The sequence below is a fragment of the Nerophis ophidion genome, linkage group LG03 (assembly GCF_033978795.1).
Source record: "Nerophis ophidion isolate RoL-2023_Sa linkage group LG03, RoL_Noph_v1.0, whole genome shotgun sequence".
Classification (NCBI taxonomy): domain Eukaryota; kingdom Metazoa; phylum Chordata; class Actinopteri; order Syngnathiformes; family Syngnathidae; genus Nerophis; species Nerophis ophidion.
The window spans coordinates 57571283-57593699 of record NC_084613.1 but is presented as its reverse complement, the minus strand read 5'-3'; the positions used below and the strand labels follow the sequence as shown (position 1 = coordinate 57593699).

The 22417-nt window shown below is 39.2% G+C and overlaps 1 protein-coding gene and 1 long non-coding RNA gene across 4 annotated transcripts in view; one reads left to right on the top strand and one right to left on the bottom strand.

The window, feature by feature from the left end:
• Positions 1-22417, top strand: part of babam2 (BRISC and BRCA1 A complex member 2) — a 167521-nt gene that overhangs the window by 132116 nt on the left and 12988 nt on the right. For all 3 annotated transcript variants that reach the window (XM_061895703.1, XM_061895704.1, XM_061895702.1), the window contains exon 8: positions 10517-10616. In XM_061895703.1, coding sequence (XP_061751687.1) covers positions 10517-10616 — 100 coding nt within the window. The remainder of the gene's footprint in view (positions 1-10516; positions 10617-22417) is intronic.
• LOC133548799 (uncharacterized) lies at positions 13719-14234 on the bottom strand. The gene is made up of 2 exons (XR_009805972.1): positions 14108-14234; positions 13719-14008 (listed from the first exon to the last, which is right to left on the bottom strand). It is a non-coding gene; the product is annotated as an uncharacterized LOC133548799 (long non-coding RNA).

Genomic DNA, 22417 nt, shown 5'->3' with positions numbered 1-22417 from the left:
AGTCTCTCTGGTGGATCATGTTGCCAATCTCAACTGCATTACATCCACAAGAGAAGAAGACAAAACAAGAAGGAGACGGACTGATCACACCAACAAGAAGATAAACTCAAGTTAATGAAAAAATAAGTCAATATTTTTATTGTGTATGGATACAATACAATTGTACATGTGTAAATAAGTGACACAATTATGTACAATAACACAGTTGTAATGCATCCAATTGGGTAGAAATATATCAAACAGCAGTATTTTAACATCATAACTTTGTTTTAGAATTCACACTTGAACTGAAAGTCATATGTGTTTTCTATAAGAGAGTGATAAGTACACAACAACAATAACATGAAAAGTATGAAAGGACAACACACAACCAGCAAAGACAGTGCATATAGTGAGGGGACGTCACAATAAAGTATGAAAACTGGACAAGTGCAATATTAACGTATACTAACTGAATCATGATCCCAACTTTTGTGAGCATCTAAAAGATTAACTCCACAATATTGTGGAGTTAATCTTTTACATTAACTCCACAAATTAATGTGTGGAGTTAATATTCTAAAATATTAACTCCACACATTTTCTTATATCTTTTTTGTGGCATTACCATCTGATGAGATGTATTTTTGATATTTTTTTTGGTATTATATAGTTTATAAATGTTTAATAAAGGTAACATTAGGAATGTGTTAAAGTGTATTTAAAAAAAATCCCTGTTGAAAAATAAGGTTTTGCCTATGAATTTATTGGAAGGTCCTGAGTTTAATCCCAGGCTCTGGATCTTTCTGTGTGGAGTTTGCATGTTCTCCCCGTGACTGCGTGGGTTCCCTCCGGGTACTCCGGCTTCCCTCCGGGTACTCCGGCTTCCCTCCGGGTACTCCGGCTTCCTCCCACTTCCAAAGACATGCACCTAGGGATAGGTTGCTTGGCAACACTAAATTGGCCCTAGTGTGTGAATGTGAGTGTGAATGTTGTCCGTCTATCTGTGTTGGCCCTGTGATGAAATAGCGACTTGTCCAGGGTTTACCCCGCCTTCCGCCCGAATGTAGCTGAGATAGGTTCCAGCACCCCCCGCAACCCTGAAAGAGACAGGCGGTACAAAATGGATAGATGGATGGATACAACTATTGTTCATTTGATAGGGTCATTGCACAACGTGCGATGAGGTGGTAACTCGTCCAGGGTGTACACCGCCTTCCGCCAGATTGTAGCTGAGATCGGCACCAGCTCCCCCCGCTACCCCAAAGGGAATAAGAGGTAGAAAATGAATGGATAGATGGGTCATTGCACAACACATATATTGCACAGACCAAATGTAGCTACATGTTCATTTTCATCTGTTGTCCCTGAGCAAAGGCCAAGTGACAACTTGTTAAGATACATTCACCAATTGAATGCAGATGGGAAAAAAAACTATCAACAAAAACACACCACCAACAATAAGATCAGCTCAACAACAGTCCAATAAACATACACAGTATATAGACAGAACTAGTGACTACAGGGGCAGTACGGTGGAAGAGGGGTTAGTGCATCTGCCTCACAATACAAAGGTCCTGAGTAGGTCTGGGTTCAATCCCAGGCTCGGGATCTTTCTGTGTGGAGTTTGCAAGTTCTTCCCATGACTGCGTGGGTTCCTTCCGGGTACTCCGGCTTCCTCCAACTTCCAAAGACATGCAACTGGGGATAGTTTGATTGGCAACACTAAATTGGCCCAAGTGTGTGAATGTGAGTGTAAATGTTGTCTGTCTATCTGTGTTGGCCCTGTGATGAGGTGGTGGCTTGTCCAGGGTGTACCCCGCCTTTCGCCCGATTGTAGCTGAGTTAGGCACCAGCGCCCCCCATGACTCCAAAGGGAATAAGCGGTAAAAATGGATGGATGGATAGTGACTACTAACCTGATGGTCCTCCGACCTTTTCGATCATGGAACGGTTTGACTTGTGTATAATTGTCATATTCACTTTGTGCCCTTTATGCTTTATTTGAACCATTCTTTTTCCATAGTGGAATGATTATATAACCTACATTTTCAATGATTGTTTAAAAACAAGAAAAGGGTGTTTTTACACAGTATGAAAAATACACTTACAGGCTCAAATGCATTTACACACCCCTACTAATATTTATTGAAATGTATTTGAGCAAGTTTCACTATGACCAGAGCCTTTTTAAAGAGCTATCTGCAAGCTTCTGGCATAACTCTGGCCCTATATTTGACTTATCTAGGCAGAATTGGTTGGTTTCTTAGAACCATGTTTACTTTTATGCATTTTCCGCATACTGTATATTCTATATCAGTGGTTCTCAAATGTGGGTATGCGTACCCCTGGGCGTACTTGAAGGTATGCCTAAGGGGACGGGAGATTTTTTTTAAATATTCTAAAAACAGAAAAAATTCAAAAATCCTTTATAAATATATTTATTGAATAATGGGAAGGTGTGAAAACCATCACAGGCCACAAGACAAAGACCAGCGCTGTTGTAGGGACAATAGAGAGGGCCAATGAGATAAATAACTTCTTCAACTGGTTCAACCAGCCCGTGTCCTCTCCACCCCCCATTCCCAAACACAGCCACCCCCTCTTCTGCTCTCCTCAACGCACCTGTCCCCAAGCCATGGGAGCACCTCCCTCCACCACCTCTACACAGACATTAGTCATCTCTGTGGACCAGGTCAGAGGTCAACTGAGGAAGCTACAGCCAAGGAAAGCTGCAGGCCCAGACAAGCTGTGACCCCGACTCCTGAAGACCTGTGCTGCAGAACTGGGTGAACCACTTCAATAGATCTTCAACCTCAGCCTGCAGCTGGGGAGAGTGCCCACCCTTTGGAAGACGTCAAGCATCGTTCCAGTTCCCAAAAAGAACTGCCCCAGTGAGCTGAACGACTACAGACCAGTGGCGCTCACCTCTCATCTAATGAAAACAATGGAGCGGCTCTTTCTCAGCCTCCTCAGACCACAGGTGCAACATGGTAAGGGAAATGGTACTGTGAGGATCCTGTTCCTGGACTTCTCGAGTGCCTTTAATACCATCCAGCCCCGCCTCCTCCAGGACAAGCTGGACAGAATGCGAGTGGACCCCTGCCTGGTTGCCTGGATTTCAAACTACCTCACCGACAGGCCACAGTACGTCAGACTGAAGGACATCATGTCTGCCACTGTGATCAGCAGCACCGGAGCACCGCAGGGAACGGTGCTGGCCCCTCTTCTCTTCACCCTGTACACGGCTGACTTCTGCTACAACTCAGAGCTGTGTCATGTCCAGAAGTCTGCGGATGACACAGCCATCGTCGGGTGCATCAGGGACGGCAGAGAGGAGGAGTTTCGGAACCTGGTGATTGACTTTGCTGTCTAGTGCCACACGAAACCTCTTGCAGCTCAATCCGTCAAAGACCAAGGAGCTGGTCTTTGACTTTGGGAAGTCGAGTCCACGGTCACAACCTATTGTGACCGAGGGAGTTGAGGTACAGACCGTGGACTCATTCAAGTACCTCGGGGTTTGGGTGGACAATAAGCTGGACTGGACTGTTAACACGGACCACCTGTACAAGAAAGGACAGAGCAGGCTGTACTTCCTCAGGAGGCTGCGCTCCTTCAACATTTGTAGAAAACTCCTGTGGATGTGCTACCAGTCTGTGGTACCACCCGCCCCCATCCCCAGAAAGGAGTTGTACAGTCTAATAGCGTGTGAGACAAAGGAGTTTTTTAGTCTATTAGTCCTGCACTTGGGATGAAACAGTCTAGCACTGAACAGGCTCCTCTGGCTACTGATAATGCTATGCAGAGGGTGATTGACATCATCCAGGATGCTCACTAGTTTGTCCACAGCCCTCTTCTCTGCCACCGTCACCAGTGAGTCCAGTTTGATTCCGATTGTAGAACCGGCCCGCCTGATCAGTTTCTCCAGTGTGGAGCTGTCATCCTTAGATGTACTGCCCCCCCAGCACACTAACATGTAGAACACTGGCAACCACAGACCGGTAGCACATCCACAGGAGTTTTCTACAAATGTTGAAGGAGCGCAGCCTCCTGAGGAAGTACAGCCTGCTCTGTCCTTTCTTGTACAGGTGGTCCGTGTTAACAGTCCAGTCCAGCTTATTGTCCACCCAAACCCCGAGGTACTTGAATGAGTCCACGGTCTGTACCTCGGTCACAATAGGTTTTATTTTCCTGAAGTAACTCTCCTGAAGGAATCAATAAAGTACTATCTATCTATCTATCTATCTATCTATCTATCTATCTATCTATCTATCTATCTATCTAATACTTCAAGAAAATATGAATGTAAGTTCATGAACTGTGAAAAAAATACAGCAATGCAATATTCAGTGTTGACAGATAGATTTTTTGTGGACATGTTCCATAAATATCAATGTTAAAGATTTCTTTTTTTTAGGAAGAAATGTTTAGAATTAAGTTAATGAATCCAGATGGATCTGTCACGCTTCGCGGCACACTTGCTGCGCGGAGTTGCCACTTCGTGGATGCACACACGACCAGTCAGCAGGATTGCAGGTAGGAACAAGTTTTAATATAATAAAACAAAAGAACACTGGTGCAAAAAGGGGAAAAACAAAGTGCGTGCCAATGCACGGAAAGCTAATGCTAAAACGTAGCAGGAAACAGAAAACATTAAAGACGTGCCACACGCACGTGAAGCTAAGGCGGAACTTAGCACAAAATAATCTATGATACCAAATACAAACCGTGACGTGTTGCGAATATCAAACAATGGACCGAGGACGAACTAAGGAATCAGGTGGGCTTGAATACACAAATAACTATTAGAAACAGGTGTGTGACAGGGGCCGGTGAGGAGGAACACAATACGTTGCCATGGTGACTAAGACAAACAAGGAAGTGCTCAAACAAGGATCGGCAGAGTCCAGAAACAAAACATGAACAAAGACATATAAAAAGGGCAAAACCATAAACGATCCGAGTCACGGATCGTGACAGGATCTTTATTACAATCCCCAAAGAGGGCATTTTAAGTTGATGATTACTTCTATGTGTAGAAATGTTTATTCATAATTTAATCATTTGTTTATTTTTCAACAAGTTTTTAGTTATTTTTATATATTTTTTCCAAATAGTTTGAGAAAGAACACTACAAATGAGCAATATTTTGCACTGTTGTACAATTTAATAGATCAGAAATTGATGACATAGTGCTGTATTTTACTTGTTTATCTCTTTTTTTCAACCAAAAATGCTTTGGTCTGATTAGGGGGTACTTGAATTAAAAAAAAATTCACAGGGGGTACATCCCTGAAAAAGGTTGAGAACCACTGTTCTATAGGGCTGAGGATTTGACAACGCCATTCCAGAAGCATATATTTTTAGTCAAAATTTCCAATTCCCAAACCAGTTTTCATGTATGTTTGGGTTTATTGTATGGTTGGAACATCCTATTGTCAAACATTCTTCCTTCTAGCTGTTGATGGCGATGCATTTGTAGAATTTGTAGTTAGTCCTCCTTTTGATTATTCAATCTACTTTGTGAATTGCACTGGTACCACTGTTACCAAGACAGCCCCATCTTGACTTCTCTAAACATACTTATTGTCTTTGGGCCAAAAACGCTTCATCTTTACATCATTTGACCGTTAATAACATCAGTGGCAAAGTTGTCAATTTCAGGGCAGGGGCTTTTTTTCTTGGTGTGTAACCTCCTTCTAAGTCCATGTAAAACTCACTTTACTAACATATATAAACGAGAGAAATTTGTAAATAAAGTTGAACTTGTGCAACCAAGTCTTGTTATCACTGAAGATGTACGTTGTGTAATAATTTCACAAAAAACGGTTCAAATAAATTGTAATGAGTCCGAAAGTATTGTGTTATTTATGCCCATGATGTGTCTACAAACTTCTGAGCACAACTGTATGTTGTTGACACATGACATGATAAACAGGCAAAAATTATTGATTTGCTCAGTCTAGTTTCCCCAACAATAGAAGCTCTGAAGTGTACAAGGAGACACCCAACTCTATATTTCCTCCATTCTTAGTTAATCAAGGTGTCCTACTCATGTCTTAATAATTTTGTTAAACTAGTGACTACTATTAATAACGAATTATTAGAGTGTGTGATTTGGCTTGGCAGCTATCATTGCAAAATAACCGTGAATTGTTGTTGCTCATCCTTCTCCTGCACAGCTATTGTATAGGCAATCTCATCCATCTTTTTATGTTGACTTCTCTTTTTCTGATTGCACCATGCCCATGAGATGAGATGGATACATCTTTCCTTCCCCAGAAAACCTGCTGCATTGCATAAAAGAATCGAGTGGGCACCGTCTCTGCCCCCAAACCAGATTTAGGAGCCCAGAGAACTCAACACAGAGAGACAGTTTTAGGCTGCAGCGCACTAATGTTTGTGTATCTGCATTTGCCTTTAGGTGCCTGTTCACATGTTTGTGTGTTCAGGCTTGCCTGGATGCTGATGTGTGTGTGTGTGTGTGTGTGTGTGTGTGTGTGTGTGTGTGTGTGTGTGTGTGTGTGTGTGTGTGTGTGTGTGTGTGTGTGTGTGTGTGTGTGTGCGTGCGTGCGTGTGTGTGTGTGTGTGTGTGTGTGCGCGAGTGTGTGTTTGTTCGTCTATGTGTGGGTGAGAACTTGTGTGTTTACCTTCTCTAGAGTCTGTCTAGGTGTTTTATAACCTTTGAAAATCTTTGCATTTTCATCAAATAGTTTTTCAAGGTTCAAAACATCTTGACACAGTCTGAAATTGTCGGTCCGATTAAATAAATGTATCCCTAACCAGCAAACCCATTTGACAGTACTCCATTGCCATTGCAGACACTTGTCTCACTTTCAGCAACCCAAAGCACTAACTTCTACATTATGCGTTGTGTAAGTGAATGTGTGTTTGATGTTTTAGACCATGTCCTTTTTGTCAATGCATTTGACCAACCCAAACAATTATAAAAGACTCTTATACTAAAATTACATAATTCTCAAATGATGCCTTTGCATCCTGTGAACACTCAAATATTTGTTAATGCGGCATTGTCTGCTGTAATCTCTGGGCTATAGAGCACAACAAAATATAAGCACTTGCCAATTGATTTATGGACAAATAATACTTTGTACATACAGTATATAGGCCACACATGTCTATACGCCGCAGATGTACATATTGAAAATATTTATACATGCACTTGTTTTTATTCACGAATTTGACAAAAGACTGTACCTGCAACAATCAGTCAGTGTTGCAGTTGAAAAGACTTACATTTTCCTTGTCCGATATTTTCTCAGCCTCGTTTTCACTTTCACTTTCGTCTTGCGGCAAAATTGCCTCTGATCTTATTCCTAAAGAAGCAATCCAGCATTTTGAAAGCTGTTGTTGATAGTCGATTTCTTGACATACCGCTGTTACCGCTTTTTGGATCTTGAGCAAAAGTTGCTCTGCACATTCGGCAAGATTTCTCGCCGCTAGTCAGCCAAGCCTCCCACTCAACACAAAGTGCTCAACATCGTATGCGTTTTATTTTCCCCATGATGAGGGTGAGTGCATAACACGCTAAACGGCTGACTGAGTGATTATGTGATTGCATTTAATTTTAATGTGAACAATTTAATTGTGACCCGTTTGGCAATTTAATTAGTCTAAAATGGCTAGGCAAAACTTGTTGGCAGCATGAAGTTTAGAAACCCAGGTAAAAATAGCATTGTCTAAAATGCAGAGTTCAAAGTTGCAAATTATAGTCCAGAAATTAGGGTAAATGCTTGTCTTTTCGGGAAGCTGGACAACCTTGAACTTACTGATGTTCTTCTCGCTCTCCCTTTGCTTAGGCAGGCCGTTTTGTAAGAACATGTGTTTTGAAAAAGCACAAGATAAAGCAAAACTTTTCAACAGAGTTCATTTTTTTGATTAATGACTGTCTAGTTAAGCATGTATCTTGTTTTGCACAGATTGTTAAAGGGAGACATTTTACAGACTTCTGTTGTAAAGTCAAATATGTGAGACTGTTATTTTTTGAAAAAAATCAATGTGAATAGAAATGCTGCTGTGGTTCAACTGCATCTTAATTTTGTTCTTGGCTTTATCTTTCACTTTAATAATTATTCATGTCCATCACATAGCCACTGAGCTTTTATTTGGACTAATGTTGTTGGATGATCCACATCCCACACACACACACACACACACACTGATCCCCTCACCCATAAACAAACGGTGCTTCATCACTATCCACCTGAGTCACATCACATAATGTTGCTTGTTGATGAAGTCATAGGCAACTCTGTCATATAAATCATGAGAGGGAGAGTGTGTGAATGTTTTTATATGTAAATGTACACTGATACTGTAAATAATGAATGGCATACAATAGGCTGCATTCCTCTGAGGGGTGGAGTAAGTCTTTCTGATGACTTCACCATGTGGATAGTAATGAACGGCGTGTCACTAGTGAAGACAGGAACAGGCCCTCTTTACAGAGCTTCTTGGAAAGTCAGAATTTGTATCTCCCCGCAGATTTTATCACTGTAGATGCAACAAAAGGAGCATTAAGTTTGTTTTCCCGAGAGAAGTTCACAATAGCATGTTATAAGTAATTGGGCAGGGTGTTTTTACCATCCCTTGTTTTAGTGGTGGTCAGTGAAGGAAATCCAGTCCCTTCATTTTATTCGGTCTGGTAAAAAAATGTATTACATTGACTTTGTATTTGTGAAAAATATACACAGTTTTCCAACAAATGTGTTCACCTCTAATGGTAAAACAATTCTGTGTTCTTGTTATATTTTTTGCTTCAAAAAATGTTACTCTGACAAAGATGCAAACAGCACCTTTAAGTCAGTTATAATTTCCATAATGAGATATATATAAATAAACGCAATTTAAACAAAATTGCGTTTTGAAGCTTTGTCTTCACACCTTTATAATTAGTAGAATTTTACATTTTGGTAGATTTCAATAGATAGTTTGAAAGGCCAATGTCATGTGTTCTTTAAAGAGAAGGGTCTGAAAGGAAAACTATATAATCCGTTGACACAAATGAGTGATGAACAAATCATTTTGTTCCTGGGTCTTCATTTCCATCTGAATGATGTAACGCTATACTTAGAACTGTGGGTGGATGGATGGGCATTATTTAGATTTTCCCTTTCAGAAGCTTCTCCTTTCACTGCTGTGAGCAATTTCCAATCAAACGTCGGCTGGTGTGTGGCAAAAGGCACAGGCTAATGCTAATTATGTGCACAAAGCCCACTGTAAATGGTGGATTCGAAATTCTCATAAAAATGATTTTAACAAGAAGCTGTTTGGATTGTCCTTGAACAAAACCGTCTATATATTTAGCTACAAACAGGTTGAACGTCAAGATGTCAGTCTTCAAAGCAAAAAAGGAGGAACCAGCAGATTTCCACAAAGGGGTGCATTCAGAGTTGAATCTGAATCCACCCGAGTCAAAACTATGACTCCAGTAACTGTTGACCTGTCAGTGAACTCTGTTTAGACCTTTTCTCATAAAGATATACAGGTTTGGGTGTCGCCAGTAAAGTGAAACAGATTAATCTGTGCTCCACCTTCCTCCCTATTACTCCCACGTTCATGCTTAGTTATTTTTGATACTTTGCATTCTCTGGAACTTTTGTTTGACCTCAGCTGTTCAGTCAGTCAGGATGAGGAAAAAATATAAAGAAGATTTCTTGTTGTCGTGGTAAGACAAATGTCAGTTTTGTGCATATGGATTTTCTTGACTGTTGTCAGTGAATCATTTTTTCATTTTTATTGTTTTTCCATTTCTGATCAACTATAACAGCATTCCCCAAAGTATGTTAGTCATGTGTGACAGTTAGCGTAATGCTGCATGATGTTGTATTAAGGCATTCTTCCTCGGATGCTTAACCACAATTGTCCACTCTGGCTCAGCTTTAAAAATGACATAACATTTCTAAATGGCCTGTGACCATGTTGCTATAATGAAGAATGTGATGAAAATAGAAAGCAACAACAGAAAATAGCAATAAAAGTCAGTAAGCAGCTCTTTTAGACCTTTAACCCGTCCTCGGGGTATTGCATTTTTATTTTGCCCCAGATGAGAGCAAAATGAGGGAATGACAACCTCGGTTGGTTAGTCATTGGGGAGCCACTGCAGCAGATTTCCTGATTAAACAGGCATGGGATAATCACTAATGGGGCTGTGCGGCAAGACAGAAATGTTTCCAAAACTAAAAAAAAAGAAAAATAAGCCAGAAGCCTGAGTAACACGTTAGTTTTTTTAATTTTAATTCTACATCTTTGGTTGCAGGGACATTTTTGTATAGTTTCTTTTAAATTGCTTTACTGCAGTCCGTGTAGGCTAGTTACCAGTCAATGCTTAATTCACAATCATTCTGCTATTGACAAATCAGTTTAGGGTGGGATAGGCTCAGGTTTCTATCGCCCATAAACAGAGTAAAATGGAAATAAGTGGATAAAACAGGGCTGTTGTTCCAAGCACAATGTTGTTCCTCATATGTATATACAGTATGCCTAATGATAACAGCTATTTTTTTTTTCCACACAGTGCTCTTGGCGGCTCCTCTGCACTTCATATTCCAGCATTCCCAAGTGGAGGATGCTTGATTGACTATGTCCCACAAGTGTGCCAGTTGCTCACCAACAAGGTAAAACATTTTGTTTTTTAAATTAAAAGCTTTAGAACAGAGCTAGTCGATTGTCGGCCAAATCTGGGAATGACAATATACTGGACCCTGAGTTGAGTCCAAGAAGACAAACATTTTCGCTGCAAATTCCTAAAGAACAATAGCGTGTTATTGTTGCATAGAGGAATTTGGACCACTGTAAACAAATTGGCAGATCTTTGCATTCAAATGCTTACTTGTGTGTTCAAACTTTTGATTTGATGAGTCGTTTCTCAAGGTACACCTTTAAAGGGGCCTTATCATGCAAAATAATTGTTCTTACCTGTTGGTAACTGTTTTTATGTTTTCGGGATCCCCATAGTAAGTTCGGAAAATTTGAAATCAAACCATAGAGGCATGGCGAAGGTATTTATAAAACAATCATGCCTTCTTCTGCTCCAAACACCCATCCATCCATCCATCAATTTTCTACTGCTTGTCCTTTTATGGGTCGCGGGGGGTGCTGGAGCCTATCTCAGCTACATTCGGGCGGATGGCGGGGTACACTCTGGACAAGTCACCACCTCATCACAGGGCCAACACAGATAGACAAACAGCATTCACACTCACATTCACACACTAGGGCCAATATAGTGTTGCCAATCAACCTATCCCCAGGTGCATGTCTTTGTGGGTGGGAGGAAGCCGGAGTACCCGGAGGGAACCCACGCAGTCATGGAGAGAACATGCAAATTCCACACGGAAAGATCCCGGGCCCGGGATTGAACTCAGGACCTTCGTATTGTGAGGCACATGCACCAACCCCTTTCCACTGTACTGCCTGCTCCAAACACGCTGTTTGGAATTTGAGGTTTTAGTGACTCATTTTGCCTAAGTTACATCATTGAATATCTCCATACATGGCAGAGGTTTACATGATGAGTTTTAGGCTAATCTGCTGTCCAGTTCTGGTCCCAAGTTGTAGTCAGTAAGTTCCTTATATTCCTCTACTTGTTATGTGGAAGACTAGTCCGTACATGCACATGCATGGTAAAATCCTCCGCTGTAGTGTATAGTACCATATAGTTTTAACTTATATGTGTCAGTAGACTCGATATTTGAGCAATAAATTACAACATGACCGACTATCTGGCCCGGAGGAGGCCCTCTGCACAAAATGTACCGCCAACAAAATGGTGCATTTTGAAGAGACAGTCATAAAGCGACTTGAAGATGGTCTATAAAACACAATTTATGCAAAATGTTTACCAAAGGAACACCATTTCATGTTATGTAGACCAGAAATAAGTGTTTTAAATGTAGAAAAAAATCATAATAGGACCCTTTTAAGTCCTTTCCTTTTTGGCATTTACACATTTTTTTAGTAATGTGAGTGCTGTAATTTGCTTGCTTCAGAGGCAGCCAAAAGTCATTTGTTCCACTTCTTTAGTTGTACAAGTAATGTTCTTCAAGTTTCCAGTTTATGTCCTTTCTTTTTCATCATTTGGGCTATCTAACTGGTGGCCAAAATTTGTGAGGGACTCACATTTTTGTAGCAGATACTTAAAAACACTAAAGTGCTGTCATAGACATGATATTTGACTGTTTTTTTGCAAATGGTCCTTAATATCAGCGGTGTGCTCTTGTATCTCTGACAAAATAAACAGACCAAAATCAAATGTCTCCTGTAGAGGACGCTGGTTATATGGAATGTACAAAATAAGACTAATATTAAAGGCGGAAGTCTGGCCTCCAGCCTGGTCTTTTGCTTTGTGTAAAATTGACCCCAAAACAAGTTAGTTGAATATCCCTGGTTTAAAATGTCTACGCTTTCTGTGTGCAAGTATTTTAATCTTAACAAATAAGAACCAAACTGTCGTAATCAAACACTCCACGTTATTATACATTTTCAAAAACTACCACCAAATTTGGGTCCAATCAAGATAGTTGTTTTTGTGTGTTTGTGTTGATGTGCGTTTGTGCATTCATGCACGTGTGTCCGTCATCAGCCTATGTGGGCGCTCTGGCTAACGTCCACAGGCTGTCTGGCTGCTGCTTGGTTTCTACAGGTTGACAGGTAGCTATGCAGTGTAGACGGGATGTAATGGTAATTTTCCTCAGGGAAAGACATCATGCACCCCCACTCTCTCCCCATGCATAATAAACATTGCTTCAGCTATTTTCATTCCCTGTTTACCTGGAGTCTTATGTGGGGTGTCCCTGCATGACCTCCTTCCCCCTGGCTGTTTAAGTCCAGCAGAGGTTGAAAAGCTCGCTGCACTCACAAGACAACACGGAGCCGCGTCCTTTACTGGATAATTGTAGGACATGGTGAAAAACACACCATATATAACTTCACATGAGAACAGTATGCACTACATACAGATTTTAGTTGTTGATAAATAGAAAAAAAGTGTATTATAGGCTTAATATAAATTACACTACATGCATATATACCCTGACATTTACAAAGGTAATATAGTAGGACCTTCTTTAGTCTGTTTTAAAGCCCCTTTTCTTTTCTGGAACATTTTGTTCTTGACCCTCTTTACCACAAAATGTCCATGAATTTATTACAATTGCCATTTGTTGTACTCACATTTTGGAAGTAGTAGTCGTGTGTTTGTAATAATATGCATCGTCTAGACACTGCACAGATAAAGGGTGAAGTTTCTGCTTCAGCAAACAAATAATAGGTGCAAAGGAGTTTAAGTGTTTGGTGTCTTTGGTATGTTGACACCAGTTGCGAGCATATTGACTCAATAGTCTTAAAGGGAAACTGCACTTTTTTGGAATCTTGCGTATAATTCACAATCCTTATGAGAGACAAGGACACATATGTCTTTTTACAAATGCATTCTATCTTGTAAATAAAATGGAGCCAATGGTTGCCATGACGTCATTGCGTCTATTGCGTTTATTCCGACCATAAAACCCCATAAATAACTGACTGAAAAGCCCAAACAATACTACATTTACATTTGGTGACCTCAATATTAGCCAGGTATTAGCGATATTGTTGTTATAAGCGCTAACGTTAAGGGCCTGCATTTAGCGGTGCATTGATCAGAGAGAGGCAACTTCCTTATGCTGCTGTATTTATTAAGTCATAGACGGGGGAATGAGACGACACCACAGCGGAAGTACAAACTCAATGTATTTATTGAGTGATTTATGATTACGTAAGGTGTGTATGATACTATGTGTTTGAATGTAAAACTATGTGCTAGAATTAACATATGAAGATACCGTGAGGGGTGTTGTCATGCGTGTTGAATGGTGGCGTCCAAATCCAGAGGGAGAAGGCAAGCAAGTATGGGATGCAAGCGTGGTCGTAGTGCAGGAGAGAGCGTCCAAAGTCCAGGCAATGTGTCGGGGAATCAGGAGGGCAATCAGGGTTCAGGGGAATATGCCAGCGGGAGCTGAGACAGGGACTGTGGGAGAAAGGAAAGACGAAGGAAATCAAACACAAGGTACGAGGAAACAAGCACGGGAGAAAAACGCTGGTGGGAAGTCAGAGACGTGAGGCTTACTGCAAGCAAAGCAACGTTCTGACGAGGATTAGTTTGCGGCGAGGCTCTTTATTCTGTCGTCTGTAATCACTGCCAGGTGTTTTGATTGATGATTGTCTCCGGCTGCGGCGGCGTGTGGGTGCGGTCTGCGCCGCGCGAGTGGGTGTGGTCTGTGAAGCGCGTGTGGGGGCGTGTCTGGATGCGCTCAGAGTGGAGCTACTGAGTGCTCCTGCAGATGAGGCAGAAACGGACTGTGCGTGCGCCGTAGCAGTATTGACATCATCAACTGGTGAGCTACTTTCTCGCCTCTGAGCGAGTGAAAGTTTATTCTAGATCAGTGGTGTCAAACCAAATTTAGCTCAGAAGCCGCATGGAGGAAAATCTATTCCCACGTCAGCTGGACTGTTAAAATCATAGCATTAAAACGTTTGAATAAAGACAACTTCAGATTGTTTTCTTTGTCTTAGTGTGGCCAAAAATAGAACAAGCACATTCTGAAAGTGTACACATTACAAATATTGATTGATTGATTGATTGATTCATTGATTGATTGATTCATTCATTGATTGATTCATTGATTGAGAAGTTTATTGACTTCTTAAAGAATAATAGATAATGTTCTTGGCAAAACACTTCAAGTAAGTTGAAAATTCTGAGAAAAAATTGGTGCAGTTTCAAAAACACCAGTGTTTTTACAAAGCCATTTAACTTTAAGCACTTCCCGTTTACCATTCTCATGTTCGCACTCCACCATTAAATGTGTTTGGAAAAGCAACCAAGTGTTTCCTCAAACCGCCAAATTGATGACATCCACAACTGCCACGACACATTCATTTATCATCATTCAAATATTGTAATTATAATATAATCAACACAATTGTCAAAATTACACCATTATAGCCACAATCAAGGTAACATAACTAAAAACTTAACAAATGTGAACATGGTCAATTTTAGCATAAAATAGAATAGAACAAACATAACAAATGTGGAAACAAATATGTGTACACTGAAGTTCCACATCATGCATTGAACCAATTGTAAGCGGTGCATGTACAATTAAAGAAGGTATCGTGTGTCGATTCTGCGTCATCTGCTGCCAGCCACAAAAGGAGCAGCTGATTGCTTGCACCTGCGCTGGTTGGAGTAGCGGTGGCCAATCCAAAGGGTGCTTAAAGTATGCTGACACATTATCTTTAATCACTGTCATGTGTGACGTTAGTTACACTTGAATGCACACATTTAGAAAAGCAGTTTTGTCATAAAAAAAATGCAGGTCATTATTACATCCAGCCACGGTCTGAATTAAACCTGTTTGCGGGCCTGATGCAACCCTCGAGCCATACGTTTGACACGCCTCTTGATTATTACCTTGATAATAAAATGATGTGGACATAAAACGAGAAGTTTGTAAACTATGACAACCATAGATGGCGAAAAAGATATGTGAAACATGCTGGTTTACACCAACTTTCTTTTAACCCTTCTCGAGAAGGATGAGTAATTCTTCATCTAAATAGGAATATATAAAAACAGTAGGCATCCCAGTTAGAGCAGACATTGTACAGCAAGTGATGTTTTATTATATTTGTTTGCTCTCATGAAGTCTGCATAAGTTGTAGTCAGTTTTATAGTTAAAGTAAAAAGTGAAATGTGATACGTCTATGAAATTGATGCGCCACTATATGCTTAAAATGAGTAAAATACTTGAATATTACATGTTGTTTTGGAAGTGCCTGTTACTACTTTACATATATACTTACAGTGTGTATATAACACATAGGTGGAAGTATTTGGATGTTTTTAAGCGCTTTATAGGCATAGTAGAGCGATTCCTATTGGCACCAGTGTAAGCTGACTTTTGCTCGCGTTTATTCACGTGTCTTACATCAGGAGTGTGGATGATAGGCAAAATATACAAACTAAGTGCAGTTACCCATTCAAGTAAAAAATCTTAAGGCTAACAGAGGCAAACTATAGCGGCGCTGTGATCACGAGCTTGTGTGCCAATGTTGACATGATCGACTGATTAGCTGCTTCCTTGTTTCCTTGATTGCCAAACTTTATTCTAAATCATAAATAATGCCTCTCAACTGGATAGTAAAAGGACAAAGATGTATTCTGACAAGAAAATTTAGACCCGAAAAAGGCAAGAACGACATAAAAGACACTTGGTTCAAACCCCCTTTTCTTCGCAAGGATTATGAGTCATTCTTCATTGAAATGGGAATATATGAACAGCCGAACAGTCTGCATCCTAATGACAGCTGACTTTGTGCAGTAAGTGATGTTTTGTTATGTTTTTTTGCTCTCATGAATTCTGCAGTGAGTAATAATCAATGATGTTTTAAAAAAAACAACCTTGTGATGCGTTTTTTATTTACTCGAGCGCTGCGTATGCTTAAAATTAGCAAAATATGTAAATATTAAATGTTATAAATGTGCACATTACTACATTACATATGTACTTATTGCATGTATATAACACCTTAATGGAGGTGTATGTATGTTTTTAATAGCTTTCTTTTTGGCAGAATAGAGCAGCTCCATTGTAAGCAGACTTTAAATCGCAATTATTTACTAATTAGAATGCATTAAAAAGAAATACATCCATCGTCCTGTCTTTCATAATGATTGTGAACGATAGGCAACATTCCCAAAAAACGTGCAGTTCCCCTTTAACGGTGTGACGGGAATGCTTGCCTATTGGTTGGTCAACTTCAACTTAATTATTTCGCAAGAAGATAGGAGGAAGTGATCGGACAGGTTTTGTTGACGTTATCTTCTTTTATCTATATTTATATTAAAATGGAACCTTGGTTTATTAACCTAATTGGTTCTTGAACAGGGTTCGTATATAAAAAAGTTTGTATATTGAAACTATGTTTTTCTTTAAGTAACCATGTAAACGTGAATGATGGGCTCCAGCCCTGACTTAAGTCTATATTTCAGTAAAAGTTAGTACATTTTCAAAGCGCTATTCTGTACTGTATTTCAAACAAATATAATAAACTTTCTATATTGATAACAAAGTCAAAACAACAACCAACTAAATTGTCCTCCTCTTTTGCAGCCGCGCTACCAACAGGCATCCATCACCAGCTTTGTGGTGCACTCAGTCTGTAATTACAAGACTCCTTAAAGGAGAATTGCAATTTTTTGGAAGTGTGCCTGTTTTTTTTTTTTTGTTTTTACAATTCTAAAGATTAAAAACGCTTTAAAAATGTGTCTAATTTGGGTTACCATTGTAACCCCAAAGCCCTCTAAACCAACTTCAAAACTCTCCAGGAACATTTTATATACACACTGCAAGTCTGTATTTAATGAAATAACAGACGTATTTTGAGCATTTTAATAATTTTCGGAACTGATTTCTTTAGCGCATTGATTTCTGTTTCCATCGCAGTGCACGTCTGACTTCTGGCAACAATGTGTGTTCCTACTTCCAGAATAAAACATAATTTCCACCAAAAAACGGACTATAAAGACGTGGATGCATATGCAAAATTGCAATATATTTATCTGTAAAGTAAATATATTTATATCTGCACCTTCTTTGTAAATGCAAACACACTGCTTCTTATTGCTATTTTATCCTGCACTACAACGAGCTATTGCAACAAAATTTTGTTCATATCTGTACTGTAAAGTTTAAATTTGAATGACAATAAATCGGGGTGTGGAAAAAAATCGATTCGAATCGAATCAAATATGTTGTGCGATTCAGAATCGGTTCTCTTTTTTTTTTTTAAATAAATTTTTGGGGTGGGATTTTTTTATTTTTTTATTTTTTTTTAATCAATCCAACAAACCACTACACACCAATACCATAACAATGCAATCCAATTCCAAAACCAAACCTGACCCAGCAACACTCAGAACTGCAATAAACAGAGCAATTGAGAGGAGACACAAACACGACACAGAACAAACCAAAAGTAGTGAAACAAAAATGAATATTATCAACAACAGTATCAATATTAGTTACAATTTCAGCATAGCAGTGATTAAAAACCCCTCATTGACATTATCATTAGACATTAATAAAAATAATAAAAAAGAACAATAGTGTCACAGTGGTTTACACTTGCATCGCATCTCATAAGCTTGACAACACACTGTGTCCAATATTTTCACAAAGATAAAATAAGTCATATTTTTGTTTCGCTTAATAGTTAAAACAAATTTACATTATTGCAATCAGTTGATAAAACATCGTCCTTTACAATTATAAAAGTTTTGTTTTTTTTAAATCTACTACTCTGGTTGCATATCAGCAGACTGGGGTAGATCCTGCTGAAATCCTATGTATATCGTTTTTGAATCGAGAATCGAATCGAATCAAAAAAATCGATATATTATCGAATCGTTACCCCAAGAATCGATATTGAATCGAATCGTGGGACACCCAAAGATTTGCAGCCCTAACAATAAAGGAAGTCTATGTCACTATGTGTAATTCTTTATGAAGGATACCTACTACAATATGAATAACCAAAAGTTGACGTGAGACAAGTTAGTCAGCATTTGTTCTTGTCAATCGAATCGCAATGGTTGTTGTTTTTGTTCGCAGGTAAATATTAAAAAACATGGTAATAGACAGTGAGGAGCGTTTGTTAAAGGAAAATATTCTGTAAATTTAAAGAAGATTATAAAATAGTTGGCAGTCTGGAACAGATATAATATCAGCATGTGGTGCAGGTCTTGTATGTTGGACATCCTTATCTACAGGATTTTCTTCTAGTTTCTCAGTGAAGCACACAATGGCGTTCTTCTTTCGAGCAAAGAGGAGGAAACGGACAAACCATGAATGCATAATGATGACATGACATGAAAGAGATTTAAAATGCTGCTGAAAAAGAGTGCCAACAAAGGTGAGGTTGTGTTGACTGCAACAGGAATGTAGAGGCCATGTATGGTTTATGTCGTTAGGCTTTACTCAACTAAAAGCACACTATTGGTTATTTGCATTGAATTAAGATTGCAATGTTTAAAAACTAAATGAATGTCCTGATATTAAATGTAAAATATAAAATGCAATAGACTTGGTCTGACCGAGCATTAATTCTTATCTGAAGTTACCATTTGCTTGCAATTTTCATATTTACATTAATACGAATGATTTTCATATAATTTTGACATGCAGTCCTACGTTATTCCAATATACTGTAGATATCTGTATTTTCACTTTAAAATGTTTTGCTTGTCAAGCATGGTACAATAAATGTACAATGCCCACTTTCTTAACTAACCATAAACAATATCCTTCTCTTAGGCCATGTCTACACTAAGTCGTTTAACCCCTTAAACGAATGATTATTTAGCCCAAGCCCTGTTTCAGCCACACTAAGCCAGCATTTAAGGTCCCTCTCCTCGAACAAATTTTTACACGGCTAAGTGGTCGTGTATTTCTTGAATCTCGGGTTCTTAGTTTTGTATGGACTCATTGATTGTTTACAAACTGAGTTTGGAGAGGAAGTGACGCCAGAAAAACCGCGCCCACACAGGAAGAGACATTAGAAAGAACGCGCCACAACCAGCTTCATATCAAAGATGGATGCGGATCATCCAAGCATGCCCGTGTTTCTCCTTTTTGTACATGTCCAGCGCTTTTGGAAATCACAATTCAATACCTTCAAAGAAGGCAACGGACGATTGCAGCTATTTGGGATACTACACATCTCAGACGGCAAGAGAACTTTCCAATGTCGAGGCCAGGACCGCCATTTTCAGCCTCCAAGCACAGGCTGGATTGCAAAAATGGAAAATGAAGGTGAAGGCAAAAGAGTGAGTGTCCTGACCAGATATTCAGATACCTAGATTCATTGTTGTAAAACATTATTTATCCCATCGTCTACTTTCCCATGTCCATTAATGATTTGATTCATGTATGGTGGCTCATGTGTGATTCACTACAATAGGGCTCCACAGCACACTGGATTCCAGTTAATTGAAATACTACAACACTGGATATTGTTTAAAGGAGATACATTTTGATTTAAAAACTTGCACACAAAACACAGCAGACAGATGCAAAATGTACAGCAAACTATTTACAATACAGCTATTTTAAATAACAACCTAATAGTGAAGTAAAGTCATCTACTGGAGAGCTTGGAACAGATGGACGCACAGGTGGATTTTTTTATTTTCCCCCCCGCATGCGTACTAGGTCGCGTGGCGCCGGAGGGGTGAGGGGGTCTTAAACGGTGGCATTGTTGTGTGTGGACACGGATAAGGTTAGGTGGAATTTACCCTGGATAACCGAATCCGGCTTAATGTAAACGGGTCTTTACTCAAGAACTTCCTGGATAACCTTAGTGTAAATGAGGCCTTACTCAAGAACTTGCAGTGTGGTTGAAACAATTATATAGTCACTTCCAGACGAGAACAATAACTGATTAAAAAAAAAAATCTTGCAGAAAAAGAAAAAAATATTTCCTGTACATACAGTGCATTTGGAAAGTATTTACAGTGTTTCACTTTTTCCACATTTTGTTCTGTTGCAGCCTTATTCCAAAATAATGCATTCATGTTTGTCCCCCAAATTCTACACAGAATACCCCATAATAACAATGTGGAAAAACATTTTTTTCAAAGATTTTTTTAAATGTATGGTGACCAAGTACTGGGTAATCACTCTGTCAGAGCTACACAGAAACTTCAGAGAAAGACAACCATCAGACGAAAGCCATTATTTTATAAAAGTTTGCCAAATTGCACTTGAAATACTCTCAGACAATGAGAAACAAAATTCTCTAGTCGGATGAGACAAAGATTGAACTCTTTGGCATGAAAACCAGGAGTCAAGTTTGGGGGACACCAGGCACGGCTGATCACCAGGCCAATACCATCCTTACAGTGAAGCATGGTAGCAGTAGCAACATGCTTTGGAAAAAAAATTCAGCCACAAGAACTGGGAGACTAGTCAGGAAAGAGGGAACAGTGAAAACCAGCAATAGACAGAGACATCTTAGATGAAAACCTGCTCCAGAGTGCTCTTGAACTCAGACTTGATGAGCGACGGTTCATCTTTCAGCAAGACAACGACCCTCAGCACGAAGCCAAGATTTTAAAAGGAATGTCTCTGTAAATGTCTTTGAGTGGCCCATCCAGACTTGAATCCGATTTAGCATCTCGAGAGAGATCTAAAAATGTCTGTGCACTGACCCTTCCCAACCAATCTGATGGTGCTAGAGAGGTGCTGCAAAGAAGAATGGGCGAAACTGCCCAAAGATATCTGTGCCAACCTTGTGGCATCGTATTCAAGAAGAGTTGAGGCTGTAATTGTTGCCAGAGGTGCGTCAACAAAGTATTGAGCAAAAGCTGTGAATACATTTGATTTCTTATTTTTTCACTTTTAAGACATTTGGAAAATAATTAAAAACTGTTTTCACATTATCATTTAGGGGTATTATCATTTAGGGGTATTGTGTCTAAAGTTTTGTGGACGAAAATGTATTTGATCCATTTTGGAATAAGGCAGTAACATAACATGTGAAAAAAGTGAAGCACTGTGAATACTTTCTAGATTCACAATACTTTGATACTGTTCATGAATTTGAGGCTTAAGTATGTGACAGGACAATCTGATTTGTTTTTAATCGTCATGACAACATGTTCTGCAGATGGTTTGTTTTCCTTACAGTATTAGTTGCATCCTCCCACTCATTTTAAGTGCTATGATTATGTGACCCCAGCTAATATTGTTGCTTACTGCCCCTTGACTGTGACAGACATAAAAAGTGGACTTAGACGACTTCAAAGATAGTTACAATTTGTAACAATTTTGTATACTTTTAAGTTTCAATGCAAACTTAAATCTTGTAATCTTCTGGTGCTACATCAGAACCTTTTTTGTTATCTGTTTTTTTTTTTTTCTGTTCATAGAAAACCAGAAATCTGTTGGAAATTTGAGAATCAACACAGAACCAGGACTGAAATTTTCTCAATGCACCTTTCAAAAACTTATGATTCAAGATTCGATTTTCAACGATTTTTGTTGTTTTGTTTGCCACACTGGAGAAATGCTTCAAGAGCCTGATTCTAACATTTACTTTTGTTTTCTCTTAATTGTGTCATGATCAAGTTTTGTTTTGACTGCAGTCTGTCTTCAAAAAACAAAAAGGTTAATTTTAGGCTCAAAGAGTTACTTTTGAGACAGCATACTCCAAATTTTAATTTAGCAAGGTGGTAATAGCTTTGTAACCAAGGTAAGTTCAGAAGGAAAAATAAAAAAGCAAATTTTAGTAATATGTTAATTCCACTGTCATTGTTTCATCCAAGACCTCCATATACTACAGCCTTTTAGAACTGTACTGACAAAGTGGG